Raw genomic sequence first — 16,488 nt, 5'->3', positions numbered from 1 at the left:
CCATAGAAGCACGGCACGGATGCCGTCCCTTGCAGGCTAATCGTGCATAAGCGAAAGGGGAAAATCCTCATCCGTCTGCACGCTGCTGGCATGCAGCTCTAGCACCTTTACGGAGTGCCTACATGTAAGTACTCGTAAGGTGATGTTGGTTCAAGAGTGTAGTTGTATGCTTTACATCACCAGATGCAGAATCATTCACACAGTTTGGCGCTTCTCGGCGCGGCTACTCAAAGAAAGCATGCATTTCCGACATCTTTCTCGCCGTCTTTTGGAGATGGAAGCCTGTTCCTTCAGCTAACATTGACTGAAAAGGGTGGATGAGTGTGATGGCGTGCACGGCGCTTGGGGGCGGTAAAAGAGCTCGTGAAGCGTGGTAAGATGGGGGGGCGTGTCACGGGCGCACAAGCGATAGAGTCGATGCATGTTGCCGAGCGTTGGTGATGATGTATTTGAGTCCTTTGGTGTAACTCTGTTATAATGCTCGTATGGATGGCTACGTTATGTTGTGGCGAGATATTCAACGGGAGCCGGCGTTTATGAGAGAGTACACGATTACATACCTACCTCTCTGGTATAACACGAGGTATCATTTGCTGTTGAAGACGACGAGATACTGTATCAATACGAAAGCATTCCAGTGAGGGTAGATGCATGTTGGTCCAAAGGCTGATGATGCACAAAGGCGGAGAATCTCTTGGCCACCCCCGCAGGAAAGACGATGGAGATTTGTGGACGAAGAGGGTCGCAGTGAGGCTTCCTGGGAGGTGCAGGACTTTTTGCCGTGCGTGATGAGCGGCCGGGAAGAGAAGCTTGGAAATCACACGATAGCACCGATTGCCTCACTGCGCTATCGACTCACTATCCGTATTGTCAGTCATGTTGGGAATGGTCAGGAAACGGACGACAGAGGAGCAAAACGGATGGGATTGGATTACATGACCCAAAGCAATTTCCAGCCCAGATCTCGGCTTTTTCTCTTCCTGTCTCTGGTTCATCAAGGCTTTGAACCGTCAGCCCGTCTATCCATCCACAGCGTCGAATTAAGCGCCCAGGTCGCAGCACCGCCCGTCCAATCGGAGCCCGTCGACAGGCAGCGGTCGGTGATGGCAGTGTGAAATGGGCGGACAGGGATTCCCTGCAGAGGGCTTGACGCCACGACAAGGGGGGGGACGTGAGGAGACTGGCATCGCGGGTCGTCTCCCGTCTTTTAGTGGCCAAAGCCAAGGTTCATGATGTGCCGTGCCGTGGGAAAATCCAAGGGCTGGTGAGATTGGAGCGGAGGTTGAAGGGATTGACGACCTTGATGATGGGGTTCCGGATGGTGAGAGACCCGAAGAGGGAAATGGACGAGAGGGGGGGGGTTCTGGTTCTGGTTGGCCTTGTTTCTTTGGAGCTGGGCTGGGGGGTGGAGAAGAAAGAGTTGAGGTGATGCGTTGAGTGAGGGTTGGCCCAGAGAGATGGATGTTACGGTATTGGATGCTTGCCTGCATATCCGTGCTCTCTCTCTCTCGCTTTGACATGCGCAGACGAACGCCTGGGATGCGAGTCTGCGTCTTCATCACATCTGCCGACCAACAGCCACCGTCTTGGTCCTGGTCTTGGCCCTGTTCTGTTCCTCCACCCCCTTCTTCTCTGGCATCACCGCGTTTGCGACGCTGCATGTTATTATACAACCACAGCTTCCCGATCCCATTATAACATCCTCGGCTGGCCCTCTGCAACGACCAAGCAGGACATGCAGCTCGTCCCTCGTTTGTCATCGTGAACAGCTTCGACTGCCATCATCATCATCAACATCATCATCATCAACATCAAGGGTGGCACGTAATAATAGTACACAGGCTGGAACTGTGTCGTCGAAGCTCCCTCACCTCCACACGCTCGCTACCTTTTCACATTCGAACCCGCCCAGCGACACAGCAGAAACCTCCAGTCTTTTACAGTCCACCACACTCCGGAAGAAAAAAAAAAAAAGCCATGTTGCGCCTCCTGACGAGCTTCGCAGCCGCCGGCGCAATCCTGCCCGCCGCAGAGGCCATCCTCGTCGCGCCCGATTCGCCGTGCTCGACCAACTGCGGCAACGTCCTGGACTCGACGTCTGCCGGCGACCTGGTGTGCACGCCGGGCCAGTACACGGGCGGCTATGCGAACGGAGCTGGGACCGTGTTTCAAGGCTGCGTGCAGTGTGAGCTCAACAGCGGCTATGCGACCAAGGGCAACTACTCGGACAACATGGCAGCCTTGTGTATGCGATCTTCCTTCTTCTTGGTCTCTCGGTGCTGTCGCACACTTCACTTGCTGATGATCGACCTCCAGATAACCTTCGGTATGCCGTATCGTACTGCGTCTTCAACGAGCCGCAGCATTACGACTTTGTCAACAATCCATGTGTGACGAGGTGAGATGAAGGACCCTTTGTGGTGCCGTGTGTCATGGCTGACAATGTTCCCTTTAGCAAAGCTTGCGGTGCCTTCACCAACGCTATTGCGTACCAGAACCTGTCTGTCAAGTATGACGACTATGGGTACTGCGATCTATGGCCCACGAGCGACACCTTGGACTTTCATGGGTGTATTGAATGTCTCCAGGTCTCCAACAACTACCTGGCAAACTGTATGCTGCCCACTCACCGCTGACACTATACAAGAGAAGCAACCTGGCCATTGCTAACATTGTGTGCATAGTCGTCACAGTTCTTCAAGCTGGATGCGAACAAAAGCCAATCAGCGGCGTGACCCTCGGCCTCGAGGGTAACATCTTCTCAAGCGACATTGTCAACATCACCGCCCCTTCACCAACAGCCAAAGTAGATCCCGCCTGGTTCGATCATGGCCCGCTAGGCCTCGGCGGAAAAGTCGGCATTGCCGTAGCCGGTTTCATCCTCTTGCTCATCCTCGCGGGTGTGGCCGTTGTCTGCAGGGGCAGAAGACGGAGAAAGGCGTTCCTCAAGAAGCTGCAGACCAACATGCCGCAGATGAAATCGAATCCAGGTGGCTGGCCATCAATGCCCGGTGGGATCCAGCATGATTCCACCGACACGCCCCTCAGCCAGCGCCCTCTGCGGACCTGGGACGAGTCTCCCGTCACCGGCAACACGGAGAAGACGTTCCCCCGATACTTCTCCCCCTACTCCTCCCAGTTCAACAGCCCCATCAGTTCAACAGACGTCAACCACATGCCGTGGCCAGAACCCGCGCTGGGCTCTCCTCGGTCGCCGCGCGAGATTGGGCTCGCACTCGGTTCAGCCATTGATGTCAATAATGCGAACCACGAGCGATGGCCAGCGTCGCCGGAAGACAAGGGCAAGATGAAGGAGGAATCATACGAGATGCAATATGTCGACAGTGCTGGTGGTGGTGTGCCCGCCAACAAGCAGCCGGTTCACCACGTCCAAGCTCCGATCCTGAGCCATCCTGGTTACGGAAGAAATTCTGATAGCCCGCCGAGGCAATACGACGTCAATGGGAATGCGATGTGAGGGAGGGGGTTCAACTGGAGGCAGCTGGGCCAAGTAATGGTCACGATGCATGAACAAGTCCTTTGCTTCCGGGGTCTGGCGAGTCTCAATTTTCCTTTGATTGTTTACTGCTTGTTTCTCTGTGCGTGGTGTTTTGGGGTGATTTTGAGCATATACCTCTCTGTTGGTGTTACGATCGAAGATGTGTTTTGGTGGGTTCAAGTTGGATGATGGGGATACCCAATAGCGCTTTGAGGCTGCCTGTTTCTCGCAATGAGTTATAAATCTGAACTTGCGAGTGTCACGCTGAGTGATGTTCATTTGCAATTGATGAGATGTCTTGAAAGAACAACTTGCGGCTTCTTATGAGGCTGAAGTCGGGTGATATCAATGCTCCTTCTCACCACGATGCCTCTGAGCGAACCCGACACTTGTGCTGACTAAGCAGTCATCGACTGGTCTGTGTGGCTGGTTGACGCCAAATCTGTGGCTTTGAGTTGACGCTTGGCCCTGTTAAGCCTAGCGACTAATTGGCGCCACAATTTCGGGGACGCAAAGTTTCTGCCCCACAGAGCGAAGGAAAAAAAAAAAAAAAAAACTGGAAGCTCAATGTTCGTAGAAGAACTCGGAGAAGGAAAAAAACACCATCACGACCTGCAACGAGCGCGCCAGCATCGTCTCCCTCAGCTGAACCCGCCAGACGTTGCAATCTCTTCCTTCGTTCTCGATTCTCGAATATTCGCACTTCTGATCGATTTGTTCGAGAAGCGACTGCAAAGATGGCGGTTGTCGTGAACAAGAAGGAGCAGGAGGAGCACATCATCAAGCCCCAGGCTGTGACTCCTCCTGTTGACACCAGCAAGTGGCCGCTGCTGCTCAAGAACTATGACAATCGTGAGTGAAGAGCCTGATCTGATGCTTTTGCGCGTGCTGGATGGAATGCGAGCTCTCAATTGGACGTGGCGAGAGGTGGTTAAAGCGTCCTTGGAGCAGCGCATGGAAACAAGGCATACGCATCAATAAGAGAGAGCCTTCTGTTAACCTCTTCTTTTCTTCTTCGCCTCTCTAGTCCTTGTGCGAACCGGTCACTTCACCCCGATCCCCAACGGATCTGCGCCGCTGAAGCGTGATCTCAAATCCTACATTAGCTCGGGAGTCATCAACCTCGACAAGCCTTCGAACCCTTCTAGTCACGAGGTTGTCTCCTGGGTTAAGCGGATTCTTCGGTTCGTGCCGACCTGCGTTTGTGTCGCCGATTGGGATTCCAATCAGTTTCCCTCGTCCCTGACATGATGGAACTAACAATGAGAATTGGTACAGTGTTGAGAAGACTGGTCACAGCGGTACCCTCGACCCCAAGGTCACGGGCTGCCTGATTGTCTGCATCGACCGAGCCACTCGACTGGTCAAGTCCCAGCAAGGAGCCGGAAAGGAGTACGTGGCCATCATCCGCCTGCATGACAAGCTGCCCGGCGGCCAGGCCCAGTTCGCCCGCGCCCTCGAGACCCTCACCGGTGCCCTGTTCCAGCGCCCGCCCCTGATCTCTGCCGTCAAGCGCCAGCTCCGTATCCGAACCATCCACGAGAGCAAGCTCATTGAGTTTGACAATGACCGTCACCTGGGTGTCTTCTGGGTGAGCTGCGAGGCTGGTACCTACATCCGAACTCTGTGCGTGCACTTGGGTCTGCTGCTGGGTGTCGGTGCCCACATGCAGGAGCTCCGACGTGTGCGATCCGGAGCCATGGACGAGACCAAGCACCTCGTCACTCTGCACGACGTGCTGGATGCTCAGTGGACCATGGACAACACTCGCGACGAGTCTTACCTGCGTCGTGTGATTAAGCCGCTGGAGACTCTGCTCCTGGGCTACAAGCGTCTTGTCGTCAAGGACAGCGCCGTCAACGCCGTTTGCTACGGTGCCAAGCTTATGCTTCCCGGTCTCCTGCGTTATGGTATGTTTTCCTAATGAATAGAGCTTTAGAAGCCTGGTCAAATGTTTGGATTTGTCGCTGACTGAAGCTCCCCACAGAGTCTGGCATTGAGCACCACGAAGAGGTTGTCCTGATGACCACCAAGGGTGAGGCTATTGCCATTGGTATTGCCCAGATGTCCACGGTTGAGATGTCTACGTGCGACCACGGAGTTGTGGCCAAGGTCAAGCGCTGCATCATGGAGCGTGACCTGTACCCCCGACGATGGGGCCTCGGACCCGTCGCCCAGGAGAAGAAGAAGCTCAAGGCCGACGGCAAGCTGGACAAGTTCGGCCGACCCAACGATGCCACTCCCGCCAAGTGGACCTCGGAGTACAAGGACTTCAGCGCGTCAGATGCCTCTGCCGCTGCTGCTGCCGCCGCTCCCGCCACCACCTCGATCCCTGTCCTGCCCTCCAAGAGCGAGCAGGCTGATGCCAAGATGGGCGACGCAGAGACTCCTGCCGCCGACGAGGACAAGAAGAAGCGAAAGAAGCACGAGGGCGAGACAGCCGAGGAGAAGGCTGAGCGGAAACGACGGAAGGCGGAGAAGAAGGCGGCCAAGGCAGCCAAGAAGGGGGGCAAGGGCGACGACGAGGACAGCGATTAAGGGAAGAAGGGGAAGAAAAGCAGAGTGTGTGGAAGTGGAAGTGGAAGAAGCAAGATGCAGACTGATGAAGAATCTGTTCCATTGTGAAGCTTCCTGGCGTGGGAGCCTGTTGTCGATATGGACGTTGGTCGTCTTGCACCTTTTTCTTTTTCTTTTTCTAGTTAACCCAGAATTGGGGATATCGGGCAATTGGCGTTTAGGTATCAATTCGTACATTATTCTACCTACCTCCTACCTTACCTTACGTAGGTATGCTACAACTGTCAGTTTGCATGTGAAGCACCTGTGAATGTAGGGCAGGTACCTATTATGAGAAGCAATTCAATGGAGGCAACTTCACTTTGTTCAGTAAAACTTGTTCCTGCCTCTTCAACCTGATTCCTGAAACGGAAGGCGGCATTGGGCACAAACTCACGTGGAGTCACGCAGAAATTAAGCGCCGACTCTCTTGCATGCCGTCATCACACCTCTTTTTTCCAAATCGTGCCTCTTCATTTTTCTTCCTCCTCTCACCAATTGCACTTTCGCGCTCGTTCGATTGGCTAGGCGCTCACTCTGCTCTCCATCTAATAGTTTGTGCGTTTTTCTTCTGCAAGCGGGTTTCTATCGCTTCCTATTGGACGGCAATTGACGATGCCTTTAACTGTTTCCTTCCTAGTTCCCGCCGTTTCCCTTCGTGCCTGATCTTGTCTGTGATATGGTGAAATTGGATTGGTTTTGAGTGATGTGCCCACCGCCTCACGTGGAGGCTGTCGATGCGATGCGATGCGATGCGATGCGATGCGATGAGCAGGGATGCTGGTATCGAGGCCGGTGTGATGAATATTGTCGGCCGAGTGGGATGGCAGAGAGAGACATGAAATCAAGCCCCGGACCAAGCTGAAGAAGTTGCTGAAGATGCGGGCAAGCGCCCTACAAGAGAGACCGAGACTGACAGACATACAGAGAGCGACTGTGGGTGTGTGATATCACCGACGGGGGAGCTGAGAGCCCTTAAGCGAGGGGGTGTCCAGGACCGGGCGGCAAGCAAATCATCGTCTGCCGTCTCAATGCAGGAACAAGTCCAAGAACACATGGTTTTTGCCGCCGTGTCCTTGCTGCTGTCACGATAGTCTCGTCACCGGCGCCTTGGGATCAACAAGCTTATTGAAGCCATGATTCAAGCGTCAATGCCTTGACGGACTAAGGATATTATGGGCGGCATCTGCTGCTTCGACTTGGCTTTGACTCGGCAGATTCTCACTCGCTTCTTGTCTCCCTCTCTCTCCTTCTCTCATATTGATACCCATCTGTTGTGTTTCTTCTCGCTTGGCTTTTTTCTTTGCTGTGTTGCAACCCTGTTGCGATATAGATATTGCTTGCCTGTTGATGGGCCGAACTATCTTGCCTTTACATTTACGGATTAGGGACGCTGCGATAGCGACATTCTTTCTCTGCGCAGTGTTGAGACGCTCCTTAAACATTGGCTTCTCATCTTTGATTACGCCTTTGGCATCAGTCGCTCTTTCATATCAAGAATTCAGCTGTCCGCCTCCGATACAGCCCTATCTCTACCGAATCTCATTTACTCCCACCAACCGAAACTATTGTAGAGAAGATGCTGCATATGCCAATCGGTCGCGGAATCCTCCCCTTGTTCATCACGGCCTTATCATTCGCGAACGCCTTCAAAGTCTCCCCGAATTCACCATGCACAAGCGTCTGCACCACCTCCGACTCATCGCAATCCGATCCAAAGTTCTTCAATCACCAATGGGAAGACGTTGTCTGCAATGACCAGGACTTGGACGGTACATCAAAGGGGCAGAAGCTGAAGAGCTGCTTCACGTGCCTGCAGAACAGCACTTACACCCATGATGGCGAGAGTGACCAGCAGTGGTTCCTTTGTAAGTCCTTCTGCTCTGTGAACGCTTATGGAAGCCGTGGCTAACGATACCATAGATAACCTGCGGTATTCTTCTAGCTACTGCATGTTTGGCTACCCGAACAGCACCGGCATTGACTCCGGCCCTTGCACGACATCCGAAGGGTGCGGCAACCTAGCCTCGGCTCTTGAGTTTGGCATCAAGGATCCAAACAACTCGACCCTCTATGACTATTGCGATGCAAGTGGAGGCGCCATCACGAGTGACGATGTCGAGGGATGCTTGGGGTGCGTTGGGGCCGATGGAGATCATCAATATCTATCTAATTGTACGTCCTTTATATGCTGACCCCCTTTAACCCCTTGTTTGTTGCTGATACTTTCTCTTAGTCCTTCTCACGATTCAAGGTGCATGCAGGTCAAAGCCTGCCCCTGGCGACATCCTCATACTCAACAATACCATCTTTGGCGATGACACCATCCAAGTTCTCGACCCATCATCCCCAGCCGCAAATGATGGCCCCAAAATTTCCAGCTCGAGAATCGTAGGCATCGCTGTTGGTGGCGCCGTCCTACTTGCGCTGGTCGCAGGTTTCATCTTTGTGTGTGTTCGCAAGCGCAGGAACCGCGCGAGACAGCAGAACCGCACATCTGACTATTCTTTCCGCTGCCAGACCAGAGTGACGCCCGTCACTCCAAGGTTCCCTGAGGATGTTCAGACAAACGTCACCTCAAATGGGGAAAAGAACGCGCATGTCATGGTCACCACCGGCCTTGGAGCCAGCCCGTATTCCGCCCATCAATATCCCTGGAATAGCCAAAGCTCGTTGACCGTCAGCATCAACAGACAGCAGGGCCCAGTGACGAGGCCAAGTATTGTCACGGCTTTGTCGCCGCCATCCCAGGCATACATATCACCTCGGGCTTCCTCGCCTGACGACTTTGCAACGCCAGCGTCCGCTGTTTCGACTCGCTCCAACGCGCCTCTTCTTAGCCATCAGCCCCCAGGATATACCCCTTCTCCTCACTTGAGCCCGTCCAGCTGGTCACCGACTCCGAGGCCCCAACGACCTGAAAGAAAGTGGGAAGAGGAGAATGGGGGAATCACCAATGCTCTTGGGCTGATCAGCAAGAAGAAGAGTAGGACAAGCGTGGGGAGTCCCGCGCAGAGCGATATACTCATCACTTCTTTTCCACCGCCGCCTACCCGTGGAGCGAGGTAGTCTCGGGTGGTGTCATGTTGAGACGATTAAGTGCTTGGAATCTGACGCACTGTGTTGTACGATACGACATGTTGACCGTGTCGATGTGAAAGTAACCGGCTGTGTATAAGGGGTGTAGTTGGGTTAATGTACGAGCCTTTGAATGATTTATGATAGCTTCAAGTCAATTTTTTACCCATGCCAGTCTGATCACTGCAAGGACATAATATATCAGAGAAAACCCAAACAAAGCACGCTTGCTCATTGGGCCGCTACCGCTAGAGAAGACCTAGAGAGGCAAAGATATAGACATGACCATGCCCCAAATTGGGAAGAGAGATCGTATCTGCTTGCGTAAGAAAACCGTTGCAATCGCGTCTGAACAGCTACGGCAGACCACTTCCCAGGCTTCAGTCCGCCACAATTCATATTCATGGGTATCCCGCATTTACCACAAGGCCCCTATCATCCATCCCCTTCATCTCCTTCAGGCAATCGAACGGAAAGCCAAGACCAAAAGCAGCAGCAAGAAGATCATCGGATGTCGAGCGACTTGTGAAACGGCAATGTTCTCAAAACGATGACAAAAAACAATGGAAAAACCTGTATTACCATGCAATGATTTGCCCCCTTCCCCTCTCTCGACATGTGTGACTCTGTTTCCTCAAGGGAGTAAAAGAACATGAAAACAAACAAGAGAGAGAGAGAGGAAAAAAAGACCAAGGAAAAAGACACAGGAAAATTATCAATTCCCTTTCATTTCCTTCCCTCCCCTTTGCCCTCCCCAAACGCCTATGCCACCTCATATGATGCTGCTTTCGTTTTCCAGAGGAGTACCCCCTCTGCTCAATATATCGCTCTGTAGCTTTCCATTTTGTGACTTGAACCACGTCGTGCCCTCCTCCATCTCCTGCCTCATCGCCCTGAGCTCCTGTATCAATAGCTCCGCGTCGCTCATGACGCGCTTGTGAGAATCCGTGTCCGTATTATCCTCCTCCTCCACTGTCTTCTTGGCCGTCTCGCCTTCGCCTTCGCCCTCGTCCCCGAAAGATCGCTTTCGCTTATTGTTAATAGTGAGCGGACTGTCGGCGAAGGGGTCGTTCCTGGACGCTTTGAAGGCGAGGAGGGGGCTCTGTGGCCTCGCTGACGCTGCCGAGGTGATGGACGCCCGTCGAAGTGATGCGTCTCTCCTGAGACTCGTGTCCCTCCTGAGACTCGTGTCCCTCTTAAGGCCGCGCTTGATTTCATCCACCATGGATTCGGGGAGAGCAGTCCCGTCCGGCATCTGCACGATGCCCATGGCTTTGAGCCGCCAGCGCTCTGAGACCTTGCTGACGCGCGTCTTCTCCGGCGGCGAGCTATCGGCCGAAACAGAAGGCAGAGAACGATGAAAGCGGCCGGGCTTTTCACCCATGAGCCGTTCGCGCAATGCTCGCGTCTTTGAGCCGCCCTCGGTGCTAGCGATCGACCCAGAGCGAGACCTAACCCCCTGGCTCCCATTAATCGACGAGGGCGTGGGGGACAGTCGGTAATCGTTGCGAAAGATGGCGGAAACGGCTCTCCGTTCGTTGGAAACGCCGGACAAGACGCCGGACGCAAGCAGTGCTTCTTCTTCCGCTTTCCTCTTGTTCCGCTGGTTCCTCTTCAAAATACTTGCCAGCTCATCAGGTCGATTGAGAGCAGCAAGTTCCGCCTGCTGTTTCGCAATCCGTTGGGCATTTTCTTGCTGTTCCCTGAGCTGTGCTGCTCGCTGAGCTTCGCGAAACGCACGGAATTGATCGCGTCCGCTTCGACGAAGATGCCTCAGCCGCTTCTCTCGGGCGTTTCTCTTCCAGCGGTAAAAGTATTTGAGAGAAAGATTGTATACTCGGAATCGCTTAGCTTCCGCATTGTCCCTTTCCTCTTTCTCTCTGGCCTTCCTCTCTTCCTCATCCTTCTGAAACTTGTCATAAGTTTCTCGGACGATGCTTTCTACCATGAACACCTCGAATTCCCTCATCAGCCCATTGTCTCCATTGACGAACCACTTTGTAAAATCGCCAAGCGGATCGCGTGGAGGACTCGCAGGTTGTGGGGCTGGAGCAGAAGAAGGAGTAGGAGTAGGAGTAGCCAGGCCTGGGGCTGAGAAGGCAAATGGCGCGGCCGAGGGAGGAGGCGATGTGATGGGGGTGGTGGTGCTACCATCCACCTTCTTCAAGCTATCGGAGCTCGGAAATTTGAACCCGGTAGAATTGCTTGGGGAAGGCTGCGCAGAGCCAGAGAAGGGTGGAACCTTGACGGGTTCCTGGATACTTTTCTTTTCGGATCCAAAGGGGGGGCTAGAAAGTGATGTCGAGGGCGCGATGGACGGGCCATCCTTGGGTGCTTGGTTTCCGAATGAACTTGGCGAAGAAAAGGTGAAGTTTCCACCAGGTTGTGAAAAGGGCGATGGCTTGTTGTTCAGATTGAACTGAGCTTGACCCTGCGCAGTTTCCGCCGGTTTTGCTCCTGAGCCAGGGGATACTGTTGAACCAGGAAAAGCAGGAATTGCCGGTACGGCCATAGACGTAGTCGACTTGCTTGCGCTTGCTGGAGCAGAAGCCGGTGATGAAGAGGCAAAGAAACTGGAGTTGGGCTGGCTTGTTCCCACTTTAGCTCTATCTGCAGCTGGAGAAGATGCAGATGGTTGAGGGGTCTGAAAACCACCAAAGGGCCCTGATACGGCTGGCTTGTTTTCTCCAACATTGCCAAAGGTTATCTGTGGCGAAGGCACAATTCCGTTCACAGTCGTAGGCGAGGGTGTCGACGGGAGACTGCCTTGCTTTTCTGGGGATGGAACTGGCGGTTGAGAGGGTGATTTGCTCTGGAACCCCTGGAATGTCGTCGAAGGCGCTGGCGCTGCCGTTGCGAAGGGATTGATAGGGGTGCCTCCACCCAAAATTGTTGGTTGAGTAGGGGGCTTTGCGGAAGTACTGCTTGACGTGATGGCGGGTGCGAAAGGGTTGGTTGCTGCTGGTGGTTTGGTCGAAGGCACAGCAGGCGTTGTAGAACCGAAAGTAGGAGCGCTGCCCCAAGCTGTCGCCGTGGGTGTCGCGGCGGAAGCAAACGGATTCGAGAATGGTGAAGTTGATTTTGGTGCTTCAGGGGCTCCGAAGATGTTGGTCGGTTGTTCTGGTGCTAGAACCGAGTTAGTTAACGGCAGGGACCATGAATGCGAGACATGGCTGGCGATTGTGTCTTTGCAAAGGGAAGAAAGCTCTACCTTTGGGCGTACCGGCAAGGTTGCTCCCAAACCCGCTGAGAGGCTGGCCGAACGCAGGCGATCGTTGCGAGTTCATCAAAGGAGACTCGGCCGGAGTTCCCGGCACTGAACCTCCCACAAAGAGAGATGCCTCGTTCTTCAAGGAGACGGCACCGGGTAAAGAACCCGTTGAGTCTTCATAAACTGTTTTATGAATCACATCTGGCAATGGCCGGTTTTGTCGCTTCTTTTCGACCAAGGTTTGTGAGAACTGATGGTGAAGTCGCGGGTGCAATAGAGGCCCCCTGTTATTCAGGACCAGGAGTTGCCGGTTGACGTCCATGGGAGCCTGCGCGTCTGGAACAAAGTCAAGACCGTGTAGCTTCGCGAAATCGATAGCCTCTTGGGTAGTGTCAAACCGAAGGAACTTGTTCAAGGCAGCAGCCGTCACATCGTTTGTCGTATCCTTGGGCCGGGCCAATGCTCTCCTCACAGCCCGCAGGATGGACCGGCGAATTTGTGGGAAGTGGCATTCCGCAAAACATGCCATCGTGTATGAGACGCTGGGATCTTCGACGATTCGAAAGTATGAGTGGAAAGCATTAGCTGCCGCCAGGGACGGAGCCGGTTTCAGCGGGGGGTGGAAGTCGTTGGTGTTTTGCAAGGCTTCGACAAGCGATACGGCGGTCCTGATGTCGTCCGAGTCCCTCCAGAAATGCGGTTTCCACTGTCGTTGCAGCATCTCAGCTGTGTTTGAATCGTGAGCGTGAAACAGCACATAGTATGCGCGGAATTCGGCCTCGTTTTCGCAAGTGATGCCCTGAGCATTGCAGTCGTCGTACAAATCTCGGAGAGAAAGTAGGGCCTTGCCAAGTTGCTCGAGTTCCTGCTGTTCCACAAAATCTTCGCCAGCTTTTCCTGGTTGTGACAGAAGATGCAGTGCTGTGACGTGGAACCTCGCAATGGTCTCCAGTACATAAGCCTGCGTCTTCAAGTCGTCGACCGTAGGGGACGAGAAAAAGGTAAAGTCTCGGCGAATAGCTCGCGTCCGATCCCACAAGAAGCCGTGTAGAATTGGCAGGTTGTCGTCGTTGCGAAGCAGGTCGTCGATCAGGTAGTCTAGAGTCCGTCGTAAGGCAGCTGTAGAGCGGACGTCCATTGGGAGAGGAGCCTCCTGCCCGGCAGCCGAGCGCGCCAGCTTCTTGACCATTCGGCTCGTCTTTGCAACTCCTGTCCGTGCATCCCTTTCCGGCTGGGGAACATCCAGCTCGGTGATTCGCGTAATCTTTTCGTACTCGGAGCACATGTCCTCGCAGATACCTTGGAAGGTAATGGCGTTTTCGAGCGTCTTTCGTTTGTTCGGGTCGTCGATAAGAGCCGCTTTCGTGAGCGAGGCGCGCACCTTTTGTCGATAATCCTCGTACTTTTCCCTGAACTTGGCCATCTCCACCTTGCTCTTCGGATCTCCAGGCTGGGACGGCCAGGCCGGGGGACTGATGCCATCCTTCCGCAGCTGGTCGTACACCTTTTTCGTGTACGGATCGGTGGCGCGCATGACCGCGGTGTCGGAGGTCTCGTCGACGGAGCTCGCACTCGAAGACGAGCTGGGGCGTGACGTGCTGTCTTCTTCGGCACTCGTGGCAGCCTGCGCGGCTCTCTGCACCTGCAGCCCATTTGCACCACCGCGTTCCTTCTTTTGAGTCCTCTTGACCTCTGACGACTTCTTCTTCTTCTCCCCGTCGCCGCCTCGCTTCTTCCCCTGCCTCCCGCTGTCGCTCAGGCTCCCATTCCCATCCTTGACCTGGAACGGATTGCCGGCCTTGGGCTTCCTCTCGGTGTCGCTGCCGCTGGCGAAGCCATTCTTGCGCTTGTTATTCTTCTGCGAGTCGGAGCCGCCTGCACCACCGGAACCAAATGAAGCTCCTTCGCCGGCCGGTCGAGGGGCGAAAGGATTGAACGCCTGCGACGAGCCTTGCGTCTTCTGGCTGAACGGGGAAAACATTTGGCTCGATGATGCAACGGACGTCGCATTCATCTACGTGATGATTTTGCGCATGGAGGAGGAGGTGCTTGGGGCGAGACTCTTGACGGGAGGGTTTTTGCTGGAAATGCCGTGGCTGTTGAGGCGCGATGCCAGAAGCTTGGCCGGACCTTGGGATTGAGCTTCGCGGTACGAGAATTGGGCGTCACGTGATGCTGGTCTGCAGCGAACTCGCGATTCGACAGACTGATCACTATAAGGGAAAAGAGACGATGGCTTCAAATAAGGAGACGATAGAAGAATAACGAGTCAAGTGTAAGCTTTTTGTATTTGGAGAAAATGAGAATTGACCAATTGTAAAGAAAGCAAGACCAAGTAGTTGACAAAGAGAGACGAGCTGAAGCGGTGGGAACCATTTTATTCATCTGCGTCTTCATCTGATCTATACTAGTACTAGGTACCTTTGGGAGACTCAAGAGCGCCTCACTTATAAGTCACAAAAGAAGAACAAAAGGTGAAAGGTGAAACATAGTTTGTGACAATGAAAATTCGCTAGTCCTTGATTCAATTCTTCTTCACACGTTGCGCCGGCCCGTCTTTTCCAGATCCCGCTCATGCCATCATGATTTGACACGGCCCCGAATGCGTGGAGGCCCCAGTTCTCGCCGAATTTCATCAAGCTGCTCCAATCCCGTCTGCGCCTTTGACTTCTTTGATGTGCGCTTTCCAGGCTTTGTGTAGGAGCCAAGGAAGTCATCCAGAATACCATCAAAGTCTCCCCGGATGGGTCCTTGGACGCTCGAGGCCGTTGACACCTCAGACACGGAGCCCATATCATCGAAATCTTCGTTGTAGCGAGCCTCCAGTCTCTCGAACCTCTCGTCCAGCAATGAAAGCTGCTCTGTCCGTACTAGCGACGAGGACGTCATGGAGTAGGCTGAGGCGTTCGTCAGTGCGCCCTTGCGCTTCTTCGTCCTGCCTCCGTTGGTTGTTGTTGTCCACATGGATTCAACTCCCGAGCGTGAAGGGGCCGCTTGTCCACGCTGCCCCTTTTGGTCTTTCTTGAACTTCTTAAAGTCCTCCATCCAGTCTTCTGACGGGCCTTCTTCTGGCTCAACCTTGACGAGTTCTGGTACCTGCTCCTTGTATTCCTTGGTAGGCTTTGCTGTGGCATCCGACTCCCATCCATCGTCCTCGCCGTCATCGAATCCCATGTTCTCGAAATCGTAGTCGTCAAGCTCTTCTCCGTCCTTTGACAGCTGCTGAAAGACATCTTCATCATCGTCAACATATGCGTCATCTTCCAAGGCTTCCAAGACTTCTCGCAGCCGAGGGTCCATATCGGGGTGGAATCCAGCAATGGCATCTGGCACATCCTGCTGGGCCTGGTAGGTTAATCTGGTGAGATTCTTAGATGGCAGTATTTCCTCGTCCAGAATATCGCCAGACTTCGGCTCGAGGTCCATCTTCCGCAGAGCATCTTCCAGCGACTGCTTCTGCTTGCCCTTGCCCTTGTTCTGAGTCGCGGTAGATTCGACAAACACGACATCGCCGCCGCCCGAGTTGAGGTCTCTCAAGTGCTGCATGTAGTCGTATTCGGTGTCGTCGAAGTAGACGCCGTAGTTTGCGGCCTCGCCTTCGTTGGCGCGGATGCCTGCCGCATCTGAGCCCAGCTCAGATGCCAAATCATCCAGATGCTTTACTTTTGAGCCGGCTTTTGTCTGGACCGGGTTCAGCACCATGGACGGCGCATTCTCGTCGTGGATGAGCGGATCATTTTGCGGGCGGTGGACGAGCGTGAAGTGCTGCGCCGTCTTCTTGTTGCTATCACAGAGAGTCAGCAGTGCTCAAGCAGCTTCAATATACACGGAGCAACGGAAATCAAACGTACATCCACTTTCCCTTGGGCATTTTGGCGATTTTGCGCTTTGCGTTGAATCAGTTGAGCATGGACAGAAGCGGGCTCGTGGACCTACCGCAGGACTTCAAGAAATTTCCTGGTAGCGCCAGTACAGTCCGGCGCCCGATAGTACTGTATGGATCCCTGTTACTGCGCATCCAATTACAGTGTGAAGAACTTTTTCGCATGACTATCCAAAAAATTTGCCCCTCCATCGCTGATGTATTATTCAGCCCGCAAACCTGCAGATACCACCGACCTTCCACAAACACAATATTCTATTC

The 16,488-nt window shown here is 53.8% G+C and overlaps 5 protein-coding genes across 5 annotated transcripts; 3 read left to right on the top strand and 2 right to left on the bottom strand.

The window, feature by feature from the left end:
* Positions 1-1,977: 1,977 nt before the first annotated feature.
* On the top strand, positions 1,978-3,187 carry TRIREDRAFT_74364 (uncharacterized protein; the record flags this gene model as incomplete). The annotated part of the gene is made up of 4 exons (XM_006961819.1): positions 1,978-2,245; positions 2,317-2,398; positions 2,456-2,613; positions 2,685-3,187. Coding segments are annotated over 4 exons (1,011 nt in total), but the record flags the coding sequence as incomplete, so codon positions are not given.
* Positions 3,188-4,111: 924 nt separating this feature from the next.
* On the top strand, positions 4,112-6,206 carry TRIREDRAFT_44449 (uncharacterized protein). The gene is made up of 4 exons (XM_006961037.1): positions 4,112-4,351; positions 4,527-4,683; positions 4,778-5,409; positions 5,487-6,206. Exons 1-4 carry the CDS (start codon positions 4,237-4,239, stop codon positions 6,035-6,037), a joined length of 1,455 nt encoding a protein of 484 aa, XP_006961099.1. The 5' UTR covers positions 4,112-4,236; the 3' UTR covers positions 6,038-6,206.
* A 1,428-nt stretch (positions 6,207-7,634) lies between these two features.
* Positions 7,635-9,124, top strand: TRIREDRAFT_103236 (uncharacterized protein; the record flags this gene model as incomplete). The annotated part of the gene is made up of 3 exons (XM_006961818.1): positions 7,635-7,923; positions 7,979-8,230; positions 8,292-9,124. 3 exons carry the CDS (start codon positions 7,635-7,637, stop codon positions 9,122-9,124), a joined length of 1,374 nt encoding a protein of 457 aa, XP_006961880.1.
* Positions 9,125-9,905: 781 nt separating this feature from the next.
* On the bottom strand, positions 9,906-14,358 carry TRIREDRAFT_2108 (uncharacterized protein; the record flags this gene model as incomplete). Its single annotated transcript, XM_006960895.1, has 5 exons — positions 9,906-10,206; positions 10,270-11,337; positions 11,953-12,259; positions 12,357-13,949; positions 14,004-14,358. 5 exons carry the CDS (start codon positions 14,356-14,358, stop codon positions 9,906-9,908), a joined length of 3,624 nt encoding a protein of 1,207 aa, XP_006960957.1.
* Positions 14,359-14,924: 566 nt separating this feature from the next.
* On the bottom strand, positions 14,925-16,215 carry TRIREDRAFT_53529 (uncharacterized protein; the record flags this gene model as incomplete). Its single annotated transcript, XM_006961370.1, has 2 exons — positions 14,925-16,128; positions 16,196-16,215. The coding sequence occupies 2 exons, from the start codon at positions 16,213-16,215 to the stop codon at positions 14,925-14,927; spliced, it is 1,224 nt and encodes a 407-aa protein (XP_006961432.1).
* Positions 16,216-16,488: the final 273 nt, after the last annotated feature.

The sequence above is a fragment of the Trichoderma reesei genome (assembly GCF_000167675.1).
Source record: "Trichoderma reesei QM6a unplaced genomic scaffold TRIREscaffold_1, whole genome shotgun sequence".
NCBI lineage: Eukaryota > Fungi > Ascomycota > Sordariomycetes > Hypocreales > Hypocreaceae > Trichoderma > Trichoderma reesei.
Note: the sequence above shows the minus strand (reverse complement) of the source record. Positions and strands in the feature narration are given on the sequence as shown.

Bases quoted from the DNA above. Each gene is read 5' to 3' on its own strand.
- TRIREDRAFT_44449 (XM_006961037.1), top strand. From the start codon at position 4,237: ATGGCGGTTGTCGTGAACAAGAAGGAGCAGGAGGAGCACATCATCAAG. The intron at 4,352-4,526 runs GTGAGTGAAGAG...TCGCCTCTCTAG, and splicing joins GCTCAAGAACTATGACAATC to TCCTTGTGCGAACCGGTCAC. The intron at 4,684-4,777 runs GTTCGTGCCGAC...GAATTGGTACAG, and splicing joins TGGGTTAAGCGGATTCTTCG to TGTTGAGAAGACTGGTCACA.